The sequence below is a fragment of the Oncorhynchus tshawytscha genome, linkage group LG01 (assembly GCF_018296145.1).
Source record: "Oncorhynchus tshawytscha isolate Ot180627B linkage group LG01, Otsh_v2.0, whole genome shotgun sequence".
Taxonomy (NCBI): Eukaryota; Metazoa; Chordata; class Actinopteri; order Salmoniformes; family Salmonidae; genus Oncorhynchus; species Oncorhynchus tshawytscha.
Window position 1 is genome coordinate 4,283,034 of NC_056429.1, and position 25,000 is coordinate 4,308,033.

Genomic DNA, 25,000 nt, shown 5'->3' on the forward strand with positions numbered 1-25,000 from the left:
AATTTATATTTCTCATGACACAACAGGTCAGGTGAGATCTTCAACACACCTTAGAGGGACTGTGTTTCAACACACCTGTTTCAACACACCTGATCACAGAATCAGAATACTTTGTTAACTTGATACCATTCAGATACCAGATGTCCAAAGGGTCCTTCATCACACATGTATATAATAAGTAGTGTATAGTTCCGACATATGAGGAACATGGCCAATAGTATATCAAAGAGGGGAGTGGTCAGTGAGTAAAGGGAAAGACAATAACAGAGGACATATGAAAAACTATTTCCAGAGGAGGTATAAACATGACTTCGGGGACAGGGTGTTGTTTCCCGTCAGAGAGGGGAAGACAAAAAGTGTTACACAGATTTAGAGCAATCAATGTTAGTGACCTCTGGACTCATTCAGGAAGGTGTTAGTGACCTCTGGACTCATTCAGGAAGGTGTTAGTGACCTCTGGACTCATTCAGGAAGGTGTTAGTGACCTCTGGACTCATTCAGGAAGGTGTTAGTGACCTCTGGACTCATTCAGGAAGGTGTTAGTGACCTCTGGACTCATTCAGGAAGGTGTTAGTGACCTCTGGACTCATTCAGGAAGGTGTTAGTGACCTCTGGACTCATTCAGTAAGGTGTTAGTGACCCCTGGACTCATTCAGGAAGGTGTTAGTGACCTCTGGACTCATTCAGGAAGGTGTTAGTGATCTCTGGACTCATTCAGGAAGGTGTTAGTGACCTCTGGACTCATTCAGTAAGGTGTTAGTGACCCCTGGACTCATTCAGGAAGGTGTTAGTGACCTCTGGACTCATTCAGGAAGGTGTTAGTGATCTCTGGACTCTTTCAGGAAGGTGTTAGTGACCTCTGGACTCATTCAGGAAGGTGGTAGAGTGACCTCTGGACTCATTCAGGAGAATGTTAGTGACCTCTGGACTCAATCAGGAGAATGTTAGTGACCTCTGGACTCATTCAGAGAATGTTAGAGTGACCTCTGGACTCATTCAGGAGAATGTTAGTGACCTCTGGACTCATTCAGGAAGGTGTTAGTGACCTCTGGACTCATTCAGGAGAATGTTAGAGTGACCTCTGGACTCATTCAGGAGAATGTTAGCGTGACCTCTGGACTCATTCAGAGAATGTTAGAGTGACCTCTGGACTCATTCAGGAGAATGTTAGAGTGACCTCTGGACTCATTCAGGAGAATGTTATAGTGACCTCTGTACTCATTCAGGAGAATGTTAGAGTGATCTCTGGACTCATTCAGGAGAATGTTAGAGTGATCTCTGGACTCATTCAGGAGAATGTAAGAGTGATCTCTGGACTCATTCAGGAGAATGTTAGAGTGACCTCTGGACTCATTCAGGAGAATGTTAGAGTGACCTCTGGACTCATTCAGGAGAATGTTAGAGTGACCTCTGGACTCATTCAGGAGAATGTTAGAGTGATCTCTGGACTCATTCAGGAGAATGTTAGAGTGACCTCTGGACTCATTCAGGAGAATGTTAGAGTGACCTCTGGACTCATTCAGGAGAATGTTAGAGTGATCTCTGGACTCATTCAGGAAGGTGTTAGAGTGATCTCTGGACTCATTCAGGAGAATGTTAGAGTGACCTCTGGACTCATTCAGGAGAATGTTAGAGTGACCTCTGGACTCATTCAGGAGAATGTTAGAGTGACCTCTGGACTCATTCAGGAGAATGTTAGAGTGATCTCTGGACTCATTCAGGAAGGTGTTAGAGTGATCTCTGGACTCATTCAGGAGAATGTTAGAGTGACCTCTGGACTCATTCAGGAGAATGTTAGAGTGATCTCTGGACTCATTCAGGAAGGTGTTAGAGTGACCTCTGGTAACCCTTTCTTTCTTGTTCGGTTATACAAGTCCCAGGTCACAAAATGGATGCCTCTATTAGCTCAGACATGAACAGCATTCAATCAAGTCCATGAGCTGCTTCTGTCTGGTGATAAGATGACAGCCTTCCTGTTTTATAGAGAAAGATAAGGCACCAGGGGTTTAAAAAAAACGCTGTTCAGATGTCAATACTTGTGTTGTCTAGTCTTGAAAACCAGACCCTAAGTTGGAGCATTTGAAAATTGTGGGAGGCAAAGCAGATGTCTGGAGAGACTACGGGAGAGACTATCAACATGTCTGGAGAGACTATCAACATCACGATCCAGAGCAGAAAGTCGTCTCTGATCTTCTACCATTCAAACAAAATAAAACAGAAAATATATAGCTAAGAAAGTACTTCTTAAACACACATCGTATTTGGCTAGTGGTTAAGCATTATTAAATCCATTGGGCAAGATACAGTGATACAGAGATACAGTGTGAAAATGTCCAGTGTTCTTGTAACATATCATCCCTTGTTGGACCTGATCAATGCCGTTATCAGCTGCTGGGATTCTACAGTATACAGCGCATACCAATGTCCCAGTACAGTGTATAGAATTAGAATCATAGAATCAGAGTCATTCTAATTCTGTGGTTCCAGTACAGTGTATAGAATTAGAATCTTAGAATCAGAGTCATTCTAATTCTGTGGTTCCAGTACAGTGTATAGAATTAGAATCATAGAATCAGAGTCATTCTAATTCTGTGGTTCCAGTACAGTGTATAGAATTAGAATCTTAGAATCAGAGTCATTCTAATTCTGTGGTTCCAGTACAGTGTATAGAATTAGAATCATAGAATCAGAGTCATTCTAATTCTGTGGTTCCAGTACAGTGTATAGAATTAGAATCATAGAATCAGAGTCATTCTAATTCTGTGGTTCCAGTACAGTGTATAGAATTAGAATCATAGAATCAGAGTCATTCTAATTCTGTGGTTCCAGTACAGTGTATAGAATTAGAATCATAGAATCAGAGTCATTCTAATTCTGTGGTTCCAGTACAGTGTATAGAATTAGAATCATAGAATCAGAGTCATTCTAATTCTGTGGTTCCAGTACAGTGTATAGAATTAGAATCATAGAATCATAGAATCAGAGTCATTCTAATTCTGTGGTTCCAGTACAGTGTATCGATTTAGAATCATAGAATCAGAGTCATTCTAATTCTGTGGTTCCAGTACAGTGTATAGAATTAGAATCATAGAATCAGAGTCATTCTAATTCTGTGGTTCCAGTACAGTGTATAGAATTAGAATCATAGAATCAGAGTCATTCTAATTCTGTGGTTCCAGTACAGTGTATAGAATTAGAATCTTAGAATCAGAGTCATTCTAATTCTGTGGTTCCAGTACAGTGTATAGAATTAGAATCTTAGAATCAGAGTCATTCTAATTCTGTGGTTCCAGTACAGTGTATAGAATTAGAATCTTAGAATCAGAGTCATTCTAATTCTGTGGTTCCAGTACAGTGTTTCAGAGCACACAATGTATCTGCTGAGAGCAAACAGTGTATACCATAGACAGACAATATGGGTCCTGTAGCTATGGTGTATACAGAGGTCTACCGTTTCCAGTTATCTGAGTTTATCTCCAGTCTTATCAGTCTTATCATGCTCCAGTCTTATCATGCTAAGTCATTCACTTCTTGTAGATTTGATATACTCCTGTGATTTAATGCATTTCAATTAAAATGGGTTTCTTAGCATTTCTTAGCTATACAGGTAGCTGGATCATCAGTTATCTGGATCATCAGCTATCTGTATAGATAAATCAGGTTTCTGAATGTATCCGTAGCTGAGTTTGTTTCAGCTTCACGGTAGTGAGCAAACCTGCCTTTTAGTTCAGTTTCTCTAACACCCTCAAAATCAACTCTGTTCATTCTTCCCCTCTAATCGGGGACTGATTTAGACCTGGGACACTTGGTGTGTGTAATGAATGAACCTCGTAGGGCAACAGTTGATCTTCTCTAACCGATATGTCAGACTTAATTCTGGTATCTTTCACAAAATTCCCAGATTTTCCAAATATCCTGTTTTGAGAAGGTTCCAGATTTCGTCACTTCTGATTGCGGGAATCTTCCAAACGGGATTTCTAGAAAACCTGGGGGATTTCGTTACCGCAATGCATAGACAAAAGAACGTTTGAGACAAACTTCTACAGTAGTATATCCAAATCCACTGACTATGGTGCCATCTGTGGAGGATCCAGACAGGAAGTCGAGACATACAGCAACCCAGAACGGAATGTAAGTCTAATGCCCAATCATCTGCTGACGTACAGTGTTCTCACTAGAACCAAATGTATTAAACCATACATTCAACACAGGGTTTGTGTTTTCAGTCATAAGGAATGGTTAGAGTGTACAGGAGACACAAAACAAGTTCAGGAAAATGGGATATTATAAATTACACAATGATTAATAAGGCATAATATAACACTATAGCATTATGATAAACCTAGGTTTCATACAATGAAGTGCATAGGAGGCTGTAGTTTGGTGGATATGTTTCTATACAGGACAGGATGGATAGAAGAGAGAGAGAGAGAGAGGGGGGGAGAGAGAGTGAGTGAGAGAGAGAGAGAGAGAGAGAGAGAGAGAGAGAGAGAGGGTGAGAGAGTCAGACAGAGACAGAGACAGACAGAGACAGAGACAGACAGAGACAGAGACAGAGACAGAGACAGAGAGAGAGAGAGAGAGAGGGATGGGATAGGAGGTGTAGTAGTTAAAGGGATAGTTGGGATTTTATCTACTTCCCCAGAGTCAGATGAACTCGTGAATACCAGTTTTATGTCTCTGCGTGCAGTATGAAGAAAGTCGCTAAATTGTTCCTGTGGACTTCCAGTCATTGAGCTATATGAGAACAGCTAGAATGCTAGCTGTTCCTGTAGACTTCCAGTCATTGCGCTAACGCTAGTTAGCATTGGCTCGCAAAACTACCTCTAACTTCATACTGGACGGAGAGACATAAAAATGGGTTCATCTGACTCTGGGGACGTAGACAAAAGGGCCTCCCCCCTTTAAGAAACCCTGAGTCAGGGGATAGGCTAGATTCAAAGCAAGCACACTAGTTTGCATGCTTAGTTCCCTCTCCTCTCATGCGCAGCTGCTTTGAATGAGGAAGTTGAAGTCAGAGTATGGTGGTGGTGTGATGGATACATTTTCCTCCTCTGCGCCACACCTCACTTCACTCTGCCAGAAGGAGAAGATGAAGATGAAGCAACTTTAAATCAATTTTTATTTTTTTAAATTAATGGTCATATATAATCGAGTCAATACTCACAGACTCGGCCACTCTGAAGTGATAGGTCACGTCCTGGAATGACAGGACAGATACTGGCCACAGGTGATCTGTCCCCTGAGGAGAAAGAGGTCAAGAGGTCAGTCAGTAGCTCCATAAGCAAAGTCATCAACAACAGGGTCGGTGTCAATTGGACAGCTCATCGTCAACTCAGTCCATTTGAAAAGTATCGGAATTACAGTTTACTTCCTTAGTTGAAATAGAACGAACCCCGAACCCTGGTCAGTGATAAACTCAGAAAAAAACACCCCTTTTTCAGGACCCTGTCTTTCAAAGATAATTAGTAAAAATCCAAATAACTTCACAGATCTTCATTGTAAAGGGTTTAAACACTGTTTCTAATGCTTGTTCAATGAACCATAAACAATTAATGAACATGCACCTGTGGAACGGTCGTTAAGACACTAACAGTAGGCAATTAAGGTCACAGTTATGAAAACTTAGAACACTAAAGAGGCCTTTCTACTGACTCTGAAAAACACCAAAGGAAAGATGCCCAGGCTCATCTGCGTGAACGTGCCTTAGGCATGCTGCAATGAGGCATGAGGACTGCAGATGTGGCCAGATGTCCATACTGTGAGATGCCTAAGACAGCGCTACACGGAGACAGGACGGACAGCTGATCGTCCTCGCAGTGGCAGACCACGTGTGACAACACCTGCACAGGATCGGTACATCATAACATCACACCTGCAGGACAAGTACAGGATGGCAGCAACAACTGCCCGAGTTACACCAGGAACACACAATCCCTCCATCAGTGCTCAGACTGTCCGCAATAGGCTGAGAGAGGCTAGACTGAGGGCTTGTAGGTCTGTTGTAAGGCAGGTCCTCACCAGACATCACCGGCAGCAATGTCGCCTATTGGCACAAACACACCGTCGTTGGACCAGACAGGACTGGCTAAAAGTGCTCTTCACTGACGAGTCACAGTTTCTTCTCACCAGGGGTGATGGTCGGATTCGCGTTTATCGTCGAAGGAAGCCTGTACTCTGGAGCAGGATCGATTTGGAGGTGGAGGGTCCGTCATGGTCTGGGGCGGTGTGTCACAGCATCATCGGACTGAGCTTGTTGTCATTGCAGGCAATCTCAACGCTGTGCATTACAGGGAAGACATCCTCCTCCCTCATGTGGTACCCTTCCTGCAGGCTCATCCTGACATGACCCTCCAGCATGACAATGCCACCAGCCAAACTTCTCGTTCTGTGAATTATTTCCTGCAAGACAGGACTGTCAGTGTTCTGCCATGGCCAGCGAAGAGCCCGGTTCTCAATTCCATTGAGCACGTCTGGGACCCGTTGGATCGGAGGGTGAGGGCTAGGGCCATTCCCCCCAGAAATGTCAGGGAACTTGCAGGTACCTTGGTGGAAGAGTGGGGTAACATCTCACAGCAAGAACTGGCAAATCTGGTGCAGTCCATGAGGAGGAGATGCACTGCAGTACTTAATGCAGCTGGTGGCCACAACAAATACTGACTGTTACTTTTGATTTTGACCCCCCCTTTGTTCAGGGACACATTATTCCATTTCTGTTAGTCACATGTCTGTGGAACTTGTTCAGTTTATGTCTCAGTTGTTGAATCTTGTTCATACAAATATTTACACATGTTAAGTTTGCTGAAAATAAACGCAGTTGACAGTGAGAGGACGTTTCTATTTTTGCTGAGTTTATAAGTTATATTGTATTAAGTGTATAGATGTACCTCAGTGACTTTTTTCTCTCCCGCGTGAAGCTCTGTCTCTGTGTGGTCAGGACACAGACGTCCTCTGGTGGCGCCACACTGTCTGACCCACACGCTGGTGCTGGAACTGGGGACAGAGGGAAGGATGGTGAGATGTCGTTACAACACTGTGAAGAAACAGGAACTGAGGACGGAGGACGGAGGGAAGGATGGTGACATGTCGTTACAACACTGTGAAGAAACAGGAACTGAGGACGGAGGACGGAGGGAAGGATGGTGACATGTCGTTACAACACTGTGAAGAAACAGGAACTGAGGACGGAGGACGGAGGGAAGGATGGTGACATGTCGTTACAACACTGTGAAGAAACAGGAACTGAGGACGGAGGACGGAGGGAAGGATGGTGACAAGTCGTTACAGGCGTGATCAATAGAAAAGGTGTAGTTAGTAAATCACCTATTTTGTGTAACAAAAACAGGTTTGTCTGCTTGGCCACTACATATAAACACATGCAGCCGTCATGGACTTCATCATGACTGTAGATAGCTGAGTTGTTTTGTTGTTTTATGTCCTGTGGTCTGGACTTCATGTGTAGAGTGATCTGTAACCATGGCTACTCACATCACATGGAGAGTGATCTGTAACCATGGCTACTCACATCATGTGTAGAGTGATCTGTAACCATGCCTACTCACACCACATGGAGAGTGATCTGTAACCATGGCTACTCACATCATATGGAGAGTGATCTGTAACCATGGCTACTCACATCATATGGAGAGTGATCTGTAACCATGGCTACTCACATCATATGGAGAGTGATCTGTAACCATGTCTACTCACATCATGTGTAGAGTGATCTGTGACATGGAAGAGTTCTTGATTGCTGAGAGTGGTACGGTATAGCTGTAGATAAAACATAAAAATCAGGATGTAATGCAGTCACACAAACGCCAACAGTACAAGCAATTTATCTTTATTGACATTTTTTTATTTTTTTTTATTTAACCTTTATTTAACCAGCCAAGTCAGTTAAGATCTAATTCTTATTTACCATGAGGCAAAAGGCCTCCTGCTGGGACGGGGGCTGGGATTATAAATACAAATAAATACAATCTAAATATAGGACAAAACACACATCACGACAAGAGAGGCAGGTAGCAACACAACATGGTAGCAGCATAAAACATGGTAGCAACACAACATGGTAGCAGCATAAAACATGGTAGCAACACAACATGACAACACAGTATGGTAGCAACACAACATGACAACACAGCATGTTAGCAACACAACATGGTAGCAGCATAAAACATGGTAGCAACACAACATGACAACACAGTATGGTAGCATCATAACATGGTAGCAACACAACATGACAACACAGCATGGTAGTAACACATGACAACACAGCATGTTAGCAACACAACATGGTAGCAACACAACATGACAACACAGTATGGTAGCAACACAACATGACATCACAGTATGGTAGCAACACAACATGACATCACAGCATGGTAGCAACACAACATGACAACACAGCATGTTAGCAACACAACATGGTAGCAACACAACATGACAACACAGTATGGTAGCAACACAACATGACATCACAGTATGGTAGCAACACAACATGACATCACAGCATGGTAGCAACACAACATGACAACACAGCATGTTAGCAACACAACATGGTAGCAACACAACATGACAACACAGTATGGTAGCAACACAACATGACATCACAGTATGGTAGCAACACAACATGACATCACAGCATGGTAGCAACACAACATGACAACACAGCATGTTAGCAACACAACATGACAACACAGCATGTTAGCAACACAACATGGTAGCAACACAACATGACAACACAGTATGGTAGCAACACAACATGACATCACAGTATGGTAGCAACACAACATGACATCACAGCATGGTAGCAACACAACATGACAACACAGCATGTTAGCAACACAACATGGTAGCAACACAACATGACAACACAACATGGTAGCAACACAACATGACAACACAGCATGTTAGCAACACAACATGGTAGCAACACAACATGACAACACAGTATGGTAGCAACACAACATGACAACACAGCATGTTAGCAACACAACATGGTAGCAACACAACATGACAACACAGTATGGTAGCAACACAACATGACATCACAGCATGGTAGCAACACAACATGACATCACAGCATGGTAGCAACACAACATGACAACACAGCATGGTAGCATCATAACATGGTAGCAACACAACATGACAACACAACATGGTAGCAACACAACATGACAACACAACATGGTAGCAACACAACATGACAACACAGCATGGTAGCAACACAACATGACAACACAGCATGTTAGCAACACAACATGGTAGCAACACAACATGACAACACAGTATGGTAGCAACACAACATGACATCACAGCATGGTAGCAACACAACATGACATCACAGCATGGTAGCAACACAACATGACAACACAGCATGTTAGCAACACAACATGACATCACAGCATGGTAGCAACACAACATGACAACACAGCATGTTAGCAACACAACATGGTAGCAACACAACATGACAACACAGTATGGTAGCAACACAACATGACATCACAGTATGGTAGCAACACAACATGACATCACAGCATGGTAGCAACACAACATGACAACACAGCATGTTAGCAACACAACATGACAACACAGCATGTTAGCAACACAACATGGTAGCAACACAACATGACAACACAGTATGGTAGCAACACAACATGACATCACAGTATGGTAGCAACACAACATGACATCACAGCATGGTAGCAACACAACATGACAACACAGCATGTTAGCAACACAACATGACAACACAGCATGTTAGCAACACAACATGGTAGCAACACAACATGACAACACAGTATGGTAGCAACACAACATGACAACACAACATGGTAGAAACACAACATGACAACACAGCATGGTAGCAACACAACATGACAACACAGCATGTTAGCAACACAACATGGTAGCAACACAACATGACAACACAACATGGTAGCAACACAACATGACAACACAGCATGGTAGCATCATAACATGGTAGCAACACAACATGTTAGCAGAATAAAACATGGTACAAACATCATTGGGCACAGACAACAGCACAAAGGGCAAGAAGGTAGAGACAACAATACATCAGGCAAAGCAGCTACACCCGTCAGTAAGAGTGTCCATGATTGAGTCTTCGAAATGAAGAGACTGAGATAAAAACTGTCCAGTTATGTCAAATGTCTTTAATATAATGTGTTTCACAAAGGATTTCCAGTCGAAACTCCATTTGACTCATACAGTCTAAAGAAGAACCACACAGGGAGACCCACCTGCAGCTGTCAGGATGGGGACAGTTGTGTGATGAGATGTGTTGGTCTGTCTCCAGGATGTGTAGATCTATAAGGGAAGGGGATGATATTTCCCCTGCTTCCTCCTCTGTGTCGCTGTGTGTGTTGTCCCGGCGTTGTCTCCGAGGCAGGGTCTGTTGGCCTCCAGGCCCACCCGGTCCAGGCAGCCGGTTCGTGGCACCCCCTACAACCTCCAGGTCTCCTGCAGGGGCAGGGGCAGGTCTCTTCGCCTTGGACAGGTACATGGGGGCGGAGGTGTGGCTGAGACGGTTCCGGTAGCGTCCGTCCTTGTCCACAGGCCTGGACTTGGCCTTCTTGTTGATACTGCCCAGACTACTCAGCTCTACAGGAGAGAGGAGAGAAACTGGTGTCATGAATGCTTCTGTCAACAAATGCAAGTTGATATATTTGTTGTTTATGAAATGTTTACTCACTGCCTATGTATGGGTTACATATGGGTTATGTATAGGTTACGTATGGGTTATGTATGGGCTACGTATAGGTTACGTATGGGTTATGTATGGGTTATGTATGGGTTATGTATGGGTTATGTATGGGTTATATATGGGTCATGTATGGGTTATGTATGGGCTATGTATGGGTTATGTATGGGTTACGTATGGGTTATGTATGGGTTATGTATGGGTTATGTATGGGTCATGTATAGGTTACGTATGGGTTATGTATGGGTTATGTATGGGTTATGTATGGGTTATGCATGGGTTATATATGGGTCATGTATGGGTCATGTATGGGTTATGAATTGGTTATGAGTGGGTTATGTATGGGTCATATATGGGTCATGTATGGTTTATGTATGAGTTATGTATGGGCTATAGGTTATGAATGAAGTGAAGGTATGGGTTCATCTTTTCGTTTGGTGTGATAGGACAGATGGGTGTTTTCTTACCCGATGTAGATTGGTTGTTGCTTGGCGACAGAGCAGTTGCTGATTGGTTGTTTGTAGCAGTTGTAGGCGGGCAGCAAGCTGCAGGATTGGACAGTGAAGGAGAGGGCGGGACTGTATCTGTACAGAACAGATACGACAGTTATTCAATCCACTGTCAAATGTAATGAAGTAGGCTGCCATTGATTCATATGTCCCAGTGTGTGTCGCTGACCTGGAAGTGTCGGGGTGGTGGATCGAGGACCGGAGGCCGTCCTTCTAGATGATCCCACTGCAGACCTGGACCTGAGGGATGTCAGAACATTTTAACCTTTATTAATTTAACCAGGCAAGTCAGTTAAGAACAAATTCTTATTTTCAAATGACGGCCTAGGAACAGTGGGTTAACTGCCTTGTTCAGGGGAACAGTGGGTTAACTGCCTGTTCAGGGGAACAGTGGGTTAACTGCCTGGTTCAGGGGAACAGTGGGTTAACTGCCTGGTTCAGGGGAACAGTGGGTTTAACCGCCTGGTTCAGGGGTAGGACGACAGATTTTTTTTAACCTTGTCAGCTCGGGGGATTTGATTTAGCAACCTTTCAGTTACTGGCCCAATGCTCTAACCACTAGGCTAACCTGCCACCCCATTACAGTACAGTCAGAGAGAACACAGAGAATAGAATACAAAAGAAAAGAGTAGAATAGAATAGAATAGAATAGAATTGAAAATAATAGAATAGAATAGAAAATAATAGAATAGAATAGAAAAAAATAGAAAAGAATATAATATAATAGAAAAGAATAGAATAGAATAGAAAAGAAAAGAATAGAATAGAATAGAATAGAATAGAATAGAAAAGAATAGAATAGAATATAAAAGAAAAGAATAGAATAGAATAGAATAGAAAAGAATAGAATAGAATAGACAATAATAGAATAGAATAGAATAGAAAAGAATATAATAGAATAGAAAAGAATAGAATAGAATATAATAGAATAGAATATAATAGAATATAATAGAATAGAATAGACTAGAATAGAAAAGAATAGAATAGAATAGAAAATAATAGAATATAATAGAATATAATAGAATAGAATATAATAGAATAGAAAAGAATATAATATAATAGAATAGAATAGAATAGAATAGAAAAGAATAGAATAGAATATAATAGAATAGAATAGAATAGAAAAGAATAGAATAGAAAATAATAGAATAGAATAGAAAATAATAGAATAGAATAGAATAGAAAATAATAGAATATAATAGAATAGAAAAAAATAGAATATAATAGAATAGAAAATAATAGAATATAATAGAAAATAAAGAATAGAATAGAATAGAGTAGAAAAGAATAGAATAGAAAATAATAGAATATAATAGAATAGAAAAGAAAATAATAGAATAGAAAATGATAGAATAGAATAGAATAGAAAATAATAGAATAGAATAGAAAATAATAGAATAGAATAGAAAATAATAGAATAGAATAGAATAGAAAATAATATAATAGAATAGAATAGAATAGAATAGAATAGAATAGAATAGAAAAGAATAGAATAGAAAAGCAGAGACAGCGTCAGGTGGGGGGGCTGAATAAATAATGTGAAGTAATCAGAAAACTAACCTTATTCTTTCACAACGCCTTTGTCTGTATAGGCCGACTGCATGTACATTTGTAGGTATAGGCCTACTGCATGTACATGTGTCTGTATAGGCCTACTGCATGTACATGTGTCTGTATAGAACGACTGCATGTACATTTGTCTGTATAGGCCTACTGCATGTACATGTGTCTGTACAGGCCTACTGCATGTACATTTGTCTGTATAGGCCTACTGCATGTACATGTGTCTGTATAGGCCTACTGCATGTACATGTGTCTGTACAGGCCTACTGCATGTACATGTGTCTGTATAGGCCTACTGCATGTACATGTGTCTGTATAGGCCTACTGCATGTACATGTGTCTGTTTCGGCCTACTGCATGTACATGTGTCTGTTTCGGCCTACTTGTAATGTTCCAGACTGGACTGGCAAGCAAGTCAACCTACAGTACAGTATTAATAGTCAACAGTAGAAATGAGTCATGACCTCTTGAGACGCAGGCAAAGAAACGCCCTTATCACAAACCTACAGTACAGTATTAATCAAAGATAAGAGAATGGGAGAGTGAGAGGGGAAAGGGGGTAGAAGGAGAGAAAGGGAGAGAGATAAAGAGAGAGAGAGAGAAGGGAGCGAGAGAGAGAGAAGGGAGAGAGAGAGGGAGAGAGAGACAGAAAGAGAGAGCGAGGAAGGGAGAGAGAGAGAGAGAGAGAGAGAGAGAGAGAGAGAGAGGGGGAGAGAGACAGAAAGAGAGAGCGAGGAAGGGAGAGAGAGAAGGGAGAGAGAGAGAGAGAGAGAGAGAGAGAGAGAGAGAGAGAAAGAAAGAGAGAGCGAGGAAGGGAGAGAGAGAAGGGAGAGAGAGAGAGAGAGAGAGAGAGAGAGACAGTGAGGAAGAGAGAGAGAGAGAGAGAGAGGAGAGAGAGACAGAAAGAGAGAGCGAGGAAGGGAGAGAGAGAAGGGAGAGAGAGAGAGAGAGAGAGAGAGAGAGAGAGATAGAAAGAGAGAGAGAGAGAGAGAGAGAGAGAGAGAGAGAGAGAGACAGACAGACAGACAGACAGTGAGGAAGAGAGAGAGAGAGAGAGAGACAGAAAGAGAGAGAGAGAGAGAGAGAGAGAGAGACAGAAAGAGAGAGCGAGGAAGAGAGAGAGAGAAGGGAGAGAGAGAGAACAGAGAGAGAGAGAGAGAGACAGAAAGACAGAGCGAGGAAGAGAGAGAGAGAGTATAGAGAGTATATATATGTATATGATTGAGGTATCTCATGTAGTGTATATGATTGAGGTATTTCATGCATATGATTGAGGTATCTCATGTATATGATTGAGGTATATTATGTATATGATTGAGGTATATCATGTATATGATTGAGGTATCTCATATAGTGTAGATGGTTGAGGTGTCTCATGTACTGGATCTGCCTGATGAGAACAGCATACATACCCAGCCTTCTCAGGGACGTCGCCTCTGTGGTGCAGTGTCAACACGTACAGGACAGACATGGAGATGACACTGAAGGTCATGACGACGACTAGAGCCAGAATGATTCCCTGCATCACCCTGTGGCTGATACATCCCTGCTCTGGGGTCAGACTCTGGAACCACACAGAGCTACAGGTTAGAACCGCACACTGATACAGCCCTGCTCTGGGATTAGACTGTGGAACCGCACACTGATACAGCCCTGCTCTGGGGTTAGACTGTGGAACCACACACTGATACAGCCCTGCTCTGGGGTTAGACTGTGGAACCACACACTGATACAGCCCTGCTCTGGGGTTAGACTGTGGAACCACACACTGATACAGCCCTGCTCTGGGATTAGACTGTGGAACCGCACACTGATACAGCCCTGCTCTGGGATTAGACTGTGGAACCACACACTGATACAGCCCTGCTCTGGGGTTAGACTGTGGAACCACACACTGATACAGCCCTGCTCTGGGGTTAGACTGTGGAACCACACACTGATACAGCCCTGCTCTGGGGTTAGACTGTGGAACCACACACCGATACAGCCCTGCTCTGGGGTTAGACTGTGGAACCACACACCGATACAGCCCTGCTCTGGGGTTATAATGAAATTATAATAATTATAATGTATATTATTCATAATACCTGATATTTATAATATATGTTAATGAAAATATGTATAAATTATAATATATGTTAATCACAACATATACAGTGGGGCAAAAAAGTATTTAGTCAGCCACCAATTGTGCAAGTTCTCCCACTTAACACGATGAGAGAGGCCGGTAATTTTCATCATAGGTACACTTCAACTATGACAGACAAAATTATTTTTTAAAAATCCAGAAAATCACATTGTAGGATTTTTAATGAATTTATTTGCAAATTATGGTGGAAAATACGTATTTGGTCACCTAGAAACAAGCAAGATTTCTGGCTCTCACAGACCTGTAACTTCTTCTTTAAGAGGCTCCTCTGTCCTCCACTCGTTACCTGTATTAATGGCACCTGTTTGAACTTGTTATCAGTATAAAAGACACCTGTCCACAACCTCAAACGGTCACACTCCAAACTCCACTATGGTCAAGACCAAAGAGCTGTCAAAGGACACCAGAAACAAAATTGTAGACCTGCACCAGGCTGGGAAGACTGAATCTGCAATAGGTAAGCAGCTTGGTTTGAAGAAATCAACTGTGGGAGCAATTATTAGGAAATGGAAGACATACAAGACCACTGATAATCTCCCTCGATCTGGGGCTCCACGCAAGATCTCACCCCGTGGGGTCAAAATGATCATAAGGACGGTGAGCAAAAATCCCAGAACCACACGGGGGGACCTAGTGAATGACCTGCAGAGAGCTGGGACCAAAGTAACAAAGCCTACCATCAGCAACACACTACGCCACCAGGGACTCAAATCCTGCAGTGCCAGACGAGTCACCCTGCTTAAGCCAGTACATGTCCAGGCCCGTCTGAAGTTTGCTAGAGAGCATTTGAATGATCCATAAGAAGATTGGGAGAATGTCATATGGTCAGATGAAACCAAAATATAACTTTTTGGTAAAAACTCAACTCGTCGTGTTTGGAGGACAAAGAATGCTGAGTTGCAGCCAAAGAACACCATACCTACTGTGAAGCATGGGGGTGGAAACATTATGCTTTGGGGCTGTTGTTCTGCAAAGGGACCAGGGCGACTGATCCGTGTAAAAGAAAGAATGAATGGGGCGATGTATCGTGAGATTTTGAGTGAAAACCTCCTTCCATCAGCAAGGGCATTGAAGATGAAACGTGGCTGGGTCTTTCAGCATGACAATGATCCCAAACACACCGCCCGGGCAATGAAGGAGTGGCTTCGTAAGAAGCATTTCAAGGTCCTGGAGTGGCCTAGCCAGTCTCCAGATCTCAACCCCATAGAAAAGTTGAAAGTCCGTGTTGCCCAGCAACAGACCCAAAACATCACTGCTCTAGAGGAGATCTGCATGGAGGAATGGGCCAAAATACCAGCAACAGTGTGTGAAAACCTTGTGAAGACTTACAGAAAACGTTTGACCTCTGTCATTGCCAACAAAGGGTATATAACAAAGTATTGAGATAAACTTTTGTTATTGACCAAATACTTATTTTCCACCATAATTTGCAAATAAATTCATTAAAAATCCTACAATGTGATTTTCAGGATTTTTTTTTCTAATTTTGTCTGTCATAGTTGAAGTGTACCTATGATGAACATTACAGTACCTATGATGAAAATTACATATTATATGTTAATTGAACTATCTGTTAATCATAATATCTGTTTACCTTAATGTATGTTAATTATAATATATGTTAAGCACAATATATGTTTATCATAATTTAGGTTAATTTTGAGATATGCTAATCATAATATGTGCTAATTATACTATCTGTTCATCATAATTTCTGTCAAACCTAATGATCCTGACTAAATACCATCCATTTTGAGTCCATAGACATTTTGATAAGTAGAGAAACATACAGGTCAGAGAGACTCACCTTGCTCCCAGGTTTGACTGTCTTCTTCTTCTTCAGAGGGACACTTCCTGTCCTGCTGAACTGGCTTCCTGATTGGCTGGAGAGATGGTAAGAAGATGAAATCATTGCAGTGGTACAATGGAACCAGTGGAATAGTAGCTTACCAGTAGTGTAAACTCCAAGCTAAATCAGGTGCACCTATGCAATGCATAATATCCAGGCGTGTCCTACCTGGTGGTGCCTCCGCTGACGGTACTCTTCATGCTGTCCAGACGGCGGAGTTTGGCCAGCTTCCTGCTCCAGCGCTCCAGTTCATCTATACGAGTCTCCAGGTTGTCAGTCAGTTTACACAGCTCTTTCACTGCTCCTACGTTCTCCATGAAGATACGGTCCTAGAGAGGAGAGAGAGAGAGAGAGAGAGAGAGAGAGAGAGAGAGAGAGAGAGAGAGAGAGAGAGAGAGAGAGAGAGAGAGAGAGAGAGAGAGAGAGAGAGAGAGAGAGAGAGAGAGAGAGAGAGAGAGAGAGAGAGAGAGAGAGAGAGAGAGAGAGAGAGAGAGAGAGAGAGAGAGAGAGAGAGAGAGAGAGAGAGAGAGAGAGAGAGAGAGAGAGAGAGAGAGAGAGAGAGAGAGAGAGAGAGAGAGAGAGAGAGAGGGAGAGAGGGAGAGAAAGAGAAAGAGAAAGAGAAAGAGAAAGAGAAAGAGAGAGGAGGAGAAAAAGGTAGATGGAGAGAGAGAGAGAGAGAGAGAGAGGGAGAGAGAGAGAGAGAGAGAGAGAGAGAGAGAGAGATGGAGAGAGATGGAGAGAGATGGGGAGAGAGAGAGATGGAGAGAGAGAGATGGAGAGAGAGAGATGGAGAGAGAGAGAGAGAGAGGAGGAGAAAAAGGTAGATGAGAGAGAGAGAGAGAGAGAGAGAGAGAGAGAGGACAGAGATGAAGAGAGAGAGAGGAGAGAGAGGGAGAGAGAGAGAGAGAGAGGACAGAGATGAAGAGAGAGAGAGGAGAGAGAGGGAGAGAGAGAGAGGACAGAGATGAAGAGAGAGAGAGGAGAGAGATAAAGAGAGAGAGAGGGAGAGAGAGAGGGAGAGAGAGAGAGAGAAAGAGGCATAGAAGTTGGCGTTTGTGTGTCTGTTGCCATATCCTGAAATCTTTTCCAGAGTTGTCAGGTTCTTCAGAAATCTCGGTTGGAGGATTTCCCATTTCCCTCCCCAGTTATTCCCTCCCCAGTTATTCCCTCCCCAGTTAATCCATCCCCAGTTAATCCCTCCCCAGTTATTCCCTCCCCAGTTAATCCCTCCCCAGTTAATCCCTCCCCAGTTATTCCCTCCCCAGTTATTCCCTCCCCAGTTAATCCCTCCCCAGTTAATCCCTCCCCAGTTAATCCCTCCCCAGTTAATCCCTCCCCAGTTATTCCCTCCCCAGTTAATCCCTCCCCAGTTAATCCCTCCCCAGTTAATCCCTCCCCAGTTATTCCCTCCCCAGTTATTCCCTCCCCAGTTATTCCCTCCCCAGTTAATCCCTCCCCAGTTAATCCCTCCCCAGTTAATCCCTCCCCAGTTATTCCCTCCCCAGTCATTCCCTCCCCAGTTAATCCCTCCCCAGTCATTCCCTCCCTAGTTATTCCCTCCCCAGTTATTCCCTCCCCAGTTAATCCCTCCCCAGTTAATCCCTCCCCAGTTAATCCCTCCCCAGTTAATCCCTCCCCAGTTATTCCCTCCCCAGTTATTCCCTCCCCAGTTAATCCCTCCCCAGTTAATCCCTCCCCAGGTATTCCCTCCCCAGTTATTCCCTCCCCAGTTAATCCCTCCCCAGTCATTCCCTCCCCAGTTATTCCCTCCCCAGTTATTCCCTCCCCAGTTAATCCCTCCCCAGTTAATCCCTCCCCAGTTATTCCCTCCCCAGTTATTCCCTCCCCAGTTAATCCCTCCCCAGTCATTCCCTCCCCAGTTAATCCCTCCCCAGTTAATCCCTCCCCAGTTAATCCCTCCCCAGTTAATCCCTCCCCAGTTAATCCCTCCCCAGTTAATCCCTCCCCAGTCATTCCCTCCCCAGTTAATCCCTCCCCAGTCATTCCCTCCCCAGTTAATCCCTCCCCAGTCATTCCCTCCCCAGTTAATCCCTCCCCAGTTAATCCCTCCCCAGTTATTCCCTCCCCAGTTAATCCCTCCCCAGTTATTCCCTCCCCAGTTAATCCCTCCCCAGTTAATCCCTCCCCAGTTAATCCCTCCCCAGTCATTCCCTCCCCAGTTATTCCCTCCCCAGTTAATCCCTCCCCAGTTAATCCCTCCCCAGTTAATCCCTCCCCAGTTAATCCCTCCCCAGTCATTCCCTCCCCAGTCAATCCCTCCCCAGTCATTCCCTCTCCAGTTAATCCCTCCCCAGTCATCCCCTCCCCAGTTATTCCCTCCCCAGTTATTCCCTCCCCAGTTAATCCCTCCCCAGTTAATCCCTCCCCAGTTAATCCCTCCCCAGTTAATCCCTCCCCAGTTAATCCCTCCCCAGTTATTCCCTCCCCAGTTAATCCCTCCCCAGTTAATCCCTCCCCAGTTAATCCCTCCCCAGTTATTCCCTCCCCAGTTATTCCCTCCCCAGTTATTCCCTCCCCAGTTAATCCCTCCCCAGTTAATCCCTCCCCAGTTAATCCCTCCCCAGTTATTCCCTCCCCAGTCATTCCCTCCCCAGTTAATCCCTCCCCAGTCATTCCCTCCCTAGTTATTCCCTCCCCAGTTATTCCCTCCCCAGTTAATCCCTCCCCAGTTAATCCCTCCCCAGTTAATCCCTCCCCAGTTAATCCCTCCCCAGTTATTCCCTCCCCAGTTATTCCCTCCCCAGTTAATCCCTCCCCAGTTAATCCCTCCCCAGGTATTCCCTCCCCAGTTATTCCCTCCCCAGTTAATCCCTCCCCAGTCATTCCCTCCCCAGTTATTCCCTCCCCAGTTATTCCCTCCCCAGTTAATCCCTCCCCAGTTAATCCCTCCCCAGTTATTCCCTCCCCAGTTATTCCCTCCCCAGTTAATCCCTCCCCAGTCATTCCCTCCCCAGTTAATCCCTCCCCAGTTAATCCCTCCCCAGTTAATCCCTCCCCAGTTAATCCCTCCCCAGTTAATCCCTCCCCAGTTAATCCCTCCCCAGTCATTCCCTCCCCAGTTAATCCCTCCCCAGTCATTCCCTCCCCAGTTAATCCCTCCCCAGTCATTCCCTCCCCAGTTAATCCCTCCCCAGTTAATCCCTCCCCAGTTATTCCCTCCCCAGTTAATCCCTCCCCAGTTATTCCCTCCCCAGTTAATCCCTCCCCAGTTAATCCCTCCCCAGTTAATCCCTCCCCAGTCATTCCCTCCCCAGTTATTCCCTCCCCAGTTAATCCCTCCCCAGTTAATCCCTCCCCAGTTAATCCCTCCCCAGTTAATCCCTCCCCAGTCATTCCCTCCCCAGTCAATCCCTCCCCAGTCATTCCCTCTCCAGTTAATCCCTCCCCAGTCATCCCCTCCCCAGTTATTCCCTCCCCAGTTATTCCCTCCCCAGTTAATCCCTCCCCAGTTAATCCCTCCCCAGTTAATCCCTCCCCAGTTAATCCCTCCCCAGTTATTCCCTCCCCAGTCATTCCCTCCCCAGTTAATCCCTCCCCAGTCATTCCCTCCCTAGTTATTCCCTCCCCAGTTATTCCCTCCCCAGTTAATCCCTCCCCAGTTAATCCCTCCCCAGTCAATCCCTCCCCAGTCATTCCCTCCCCAGTTAATCCCTCCCCAGTCATTCCCTCCCCAGTTATTCCCTCCCCAGTTATTCCCTCCCCAGTTAATCCCTCCCCAGTTAATCCCTCCCCAGTCATTCCCTCCCTAGTTATTCCCTCCCCAGTTATTCCCTCCCCAGTTATTCCCTCCCCAGTTAATCCCTCCCCAGTTAATCCCTCCCCAGTTAATCCATCCCCAGTTAATCCCTCCCCAGTTATTCCCTCCCCAGTCATTCCCTCCCCAGTTAATCCCTCCCCAGTCATTCCCTCCCTAGTTATTCCCTCCCCAGTTATTCCCTCCCCAGTCATTCCCTCCCCAGTTATTCCCTCCCCAGTCATTCCCTCCCCAGTTAATCCCTCCCCAGTTAATCCCTCCCCAGTTATTCCCTCCCCAGTCATTCCCTCCCCAGTTAATCCCTCCCCAGTCATTCCCTCCCTAGTTATTCCCTCCCCAGTTATTCCCTCCCCAGTTATTCCTTCCTGTTTCCAGGAATTCTCCAACTTGGATTTTAAAATAACTTTGCAACCCTACTAAATACATACAGTTTTCTTGGTTACTCTGTGCGCGTGCAAAGCGTATGTCTCACCTTGTTAACCACCAGTAGTTTAGGGATGGTCTCTCCGTTAGAGCAGATCACATCTCCGCCCTCCTTCACAGCTTCAGGCAGGATCTGCTGCACGTCCTGAGCTATCACTCCTGGATAATACAACACCTTACTGTAAGCTCCTATCACTCCTGGATAATACAACACCTTACTGTAAGCTCCTATCACTCCTGGATAATACAATACCTTACTGTAAACTCCTATCACTCCTAGATAATACAATACCTTACTGTAAGCTCCTATCACTCCTGGATAATACAACACCTTACTGTAAGCTCCTATCACTCCTGGATAATACAATACCTTACTGTAAACTCCTATCACTCCTAGATAATATCACACCTAGATAATACAACACCTTACTGTAAACTCCTATCACTCCTAGATAATACAACGCCTTACTGTAAACTCCTATCACACCTAGATAATACAACACCTTACTGTAAACTCCTATCACTCCTAGATAATACAACACATTACTGCAAACTCATATCACACCTAGATAATACAACACCTTACTGTAAATTCCTATCACTCCTAGATAATACAACACCTTACTGTAAGCTCCTATCACTCCTGGATAATACAATACCTTACTGTAAACTCCTATCACTCCTAGATAATATCACACCTAGATAATACAACACCTTACTGTAAACTCCTATCACTCCTAGATAATATCACACCTAGATAATACAACACCTTACTGTAAACTCCTATCACTCCTAGATAATACAACGCCTTACTGTAAACTCCTATCACACCTAGATAATACAACACCTTACTGTAAACTCCTATCACTCCTGGATAATACAACACCTTACTGTAAACTCCTATCACTCCTAGATAATACAACACCTTACTGTAAATTCCTATCACTCCTAGATAATACAACACGATAATGTAATGTGCGGGAGGATAGGAAGTACAAAAATAACTCACGATACAAATGTTATTAAGATGGGAATGCAATACTGATTTCTGTTAATTCATTGTCTATAATGTCTAACCCAAAACGACAGTATAAGTTACCAGTCTCTGGGCTGGAGTCGATGCCCATGCTGGAAGCAAACTCAGGCTTGTACTGATAATGAACCAGCCTTATCTGACTGATCCGCTTCAGGTTGCCTGTAGTGTCCACCTATATACACACACACACACACACACACACACACACACACACACACACACACACACACACACACACACACACACACACATACATACACACACACACACACACACACACACACACACACACACACACACACACACACACACACACACACACACACACACACACACACACACACACACACACACACACACACATAGATTTGGATATGACTATGCAGCTAGATTACAGACAGGAACATACGGCTAATGGATGATGAAGGTTTCAGGACAATGAACAGAGAAAACACAATATAAAATGTTGTGAATTGTTGTAACACAAATTTTTGTTTAAATTTTAAAAAATTGTCAGGGAATTTTTTTATTAAGATTTTGATAAGCATTTTTGCATCACTACACTAACATGCAGACAGACAGTCAGAGAACAAACCACACACAAAGAGCTTATCTTATCTTATCTTATATATCTATAGCCCCCCTCACCTCGTGGACGTTCTCTTTGGCCCGTATATCGGAAGGGTGCACCAGTGACCCCATGACCTTCAGGTTGCCGTGGATGACCATGGCCTCGTCTGGCCGGTCGGTGTTGATACCGACCCGGCCGTGGTGGTACACTGAGTCAGGTAGCTGACCGCGCTGCCACAACACCTCACTGTCACTCTCAAACTGACCCGGGTTAGACGCCTGGAAACCCAGAGAAGGAAAGGGACAGACAACACAGAGATATTTAGAGTTGACGGGAGCTGTAAAAAAAATATCCTTTGATTTACATTCGTAATATAAATAGGTCTTTCATTCCTCTTTTGTTTGCAGTGCTATTAATATCCCTCTACACTGAGTAGCTTCCAACATTTATTTGCTGTTGCTGATCTGCATGGAATGTTTAACTTCTTTGGGACTGGGGGGCAGTATTGAGTAGCTTGGATAAAAAGGTGCCCAGAGTAAACTGCCTGCTACTCAGCCATAAAAACTAGAATATGCATAGTAGATTTGGATAGACAACACTCTAAAGTTTCTAAAACTGTTTGAATGATGTCTGTGAGTATAACAGAACTCATATGGCAGGTAAAAATCTGAGAAGAAATCCAACCAGGAAGTGGGAAATCTGAGGTTTGTAGTTTTTCAACTCATTGCCTATCGAATATACAGTGTCTATGGGGTCATATTGCACTTCCCAAGGCTTCCACTAGATGTCAATAGTCTTTAGAACCTTGTTTGATGCTTCTACTGTGAAGGAGGGGGGAATGGGAGCTGAATGAGTCAGAGGTCTGCCAGAGTGGCATGAGCTGATCACGCACGCTCACGTGAGAGCGACCTGCGTTCCACTGCATTTCTACAGACAAAGGAATTCTCCGGTTGAAACATTATTGAAGATTTATGATAAAAACATCCTAAAGATTGATTCTATACTTCGTTTGACATGTTTCTACGAACTGTAATATGACTTTTCCTCTGAACTTTCACCTGGACTTGCCAGCGCCTCGTGAGTTTGGGTTGTGTACTAAACGCGCAAACAAAAAGGAGGTATTTGGACATAAATAATGGACATTATCGAACAAAACAAACATTTATTGTGGAACTAGGATTCCTGGGAGTGCATTATGATGAAGATCAACAAAGTTAAGTGAATATTTATAATGCTATTTCTGACTTCTGTTGACTCCACAACATGGCGGATATCTGTTTGGCTTGATTTGTCGTCTGAGCGCCGTACTCAGATTATTGCATGGTTTGCTTTTTCCGTAAAGTGTTTTTGAAATCTGACACAGCGGTTGCATTAAGGAGAAGTGTATCTATAAATCCGGGCATAATAGTTGTATCTTTCATCAATGTTTATTATGAGTATTTCTGTAAATTGATGTGGCTCTCTGCAAAATCACCGGATGCATCGGAACTACTGAAAATAACGTGACAATGTAAACTGACATTTTTTGGATATAAATATGAACTTTATCGAACAAAACATACATGTAGTGTGTAACATGAAGTCCTATGAGTGTCATCTGATGAAGATCATCAAAGGTTAGTGATTCATTTGATCACTATTTCTGCTTTTTGTGACTCCTGTCTTTGGCTGGAAAAATGGCTGTGTTTTTCTGTGACTAGGTGCAGACCTAACACAATCGTTTGGTGTGCTTTCGCAGTAGAGCCTATTTGAAATTGAACACTGTGGCTGGATTTACAACAAGTTTATCTTTAAAATGGTTTAAAATACTTGTATGTTTGAGGAATTTTAATTATGCGATTTCGGTTGTTTTGAATTTGGCGCCATGCAATTTCACTGGCTGTTGGCAAGGTGGGACGCTACTGTCCCACATATCCCAGAGAAGTTAACAGCCTCAAAAAACATGTAGATATTTACAGAAGAAGGAATCTAAACCGTAACACATGAAGTCAGATAGATATTAAGGGTTTGGCTCAATTTCATATACATTTAGGAAGTAAGTAAATTCACATTTTTGAATTGCAAATTTCAGTTTATTTCCTGTGAGGTAAATATTGAGATAGATCAGAGGAGGACAGATCAGAGGACGGTCAGACAGACACGGCCAGACTGACAGAGGTTATTGAGATAGATCAGAGGAGGACGGTCAGATAGACACGGCCAGACTGACAGAGGTTATTGAGATAGATCAGAAGAGGACGGTCAGATAGACACGGCCAGACTGACAGAGGTTATTGAGATAGATCAGAGGAGGACGGTCAGATAGACACGGCCAGACTGACAGAGGTTATTGAGATAGATCAGAAGAGGACGGATCAGGTAGACACGGCCAGACTGACAGAGGTTATTCAGATAGA

At 43.6% G+C, this 25,000-nt stretch overlaps 1 protein-coding gene across 5 annotated transcripts in view; it reads right to left on the minus strand.

The window, feature by feature from the left end:
* Positions 1-4,519: 4,519 nt before the first annotated feature.
* The window catches only part of LOC112256374 (myelin regulatory factor), a 148,742-nt gene continuing 128,261 nt past the window's right edge, over positions 4,520-25,000 (minus strand). For all 5 annotated transcript variants that reach the window (XM_042320353.1, XM_042320384.1, XM_042320308.1 and 2 more), the window contains exons 12-24: positions 22,682-22,882; positions 22,097-22,205; positions 21,047-21,156; positions 16,968-17,128; positions 16,758-16,833; positions 14,214-14,365; positions 11,408-11,478; positions 11,197-11,313; positions 10,269-10,629; positions 7,711-7,773; positions 6,888-6,993; positions 5,168-5,242; positions 4,520-5,076 (exon numbers count right to left, since the gene is read on the minus strand). In XM_042320353.1, coding sequence (XP_042176287.1) covers positions 4,981-5,076; positions 5,168-5,242; positions 6,888-6,993; positions 7,711-7,773; positions 10,269-10,629; positions 11,197-11,313; positions 11,408-11,478; positions 14,214-14,365; positions 16,758-16,833; positions 16,968-17,128; positions 21,047-21,156; positions 22,097-22,205; positions 22,682-22,882 — 1,698 coding nt within the window. In that variant the 3' untranslated portion in view covers positions 4,520-4,980. The remainder of the gene's footprint in view (positions 5,077-5,167; positions 5,243-6,887; positions 6,994-7,710; positions 7,774-10,268; positions 10,630-11,196; positions 11,314-11,407; positions 11,479-14,213; positions 14,366-16,757; positions 16,834-16,967; positions 17,129-21,046; positions 21,157-22,096; positions 22,206-22,681; positions 22,883-25,000) is intronic.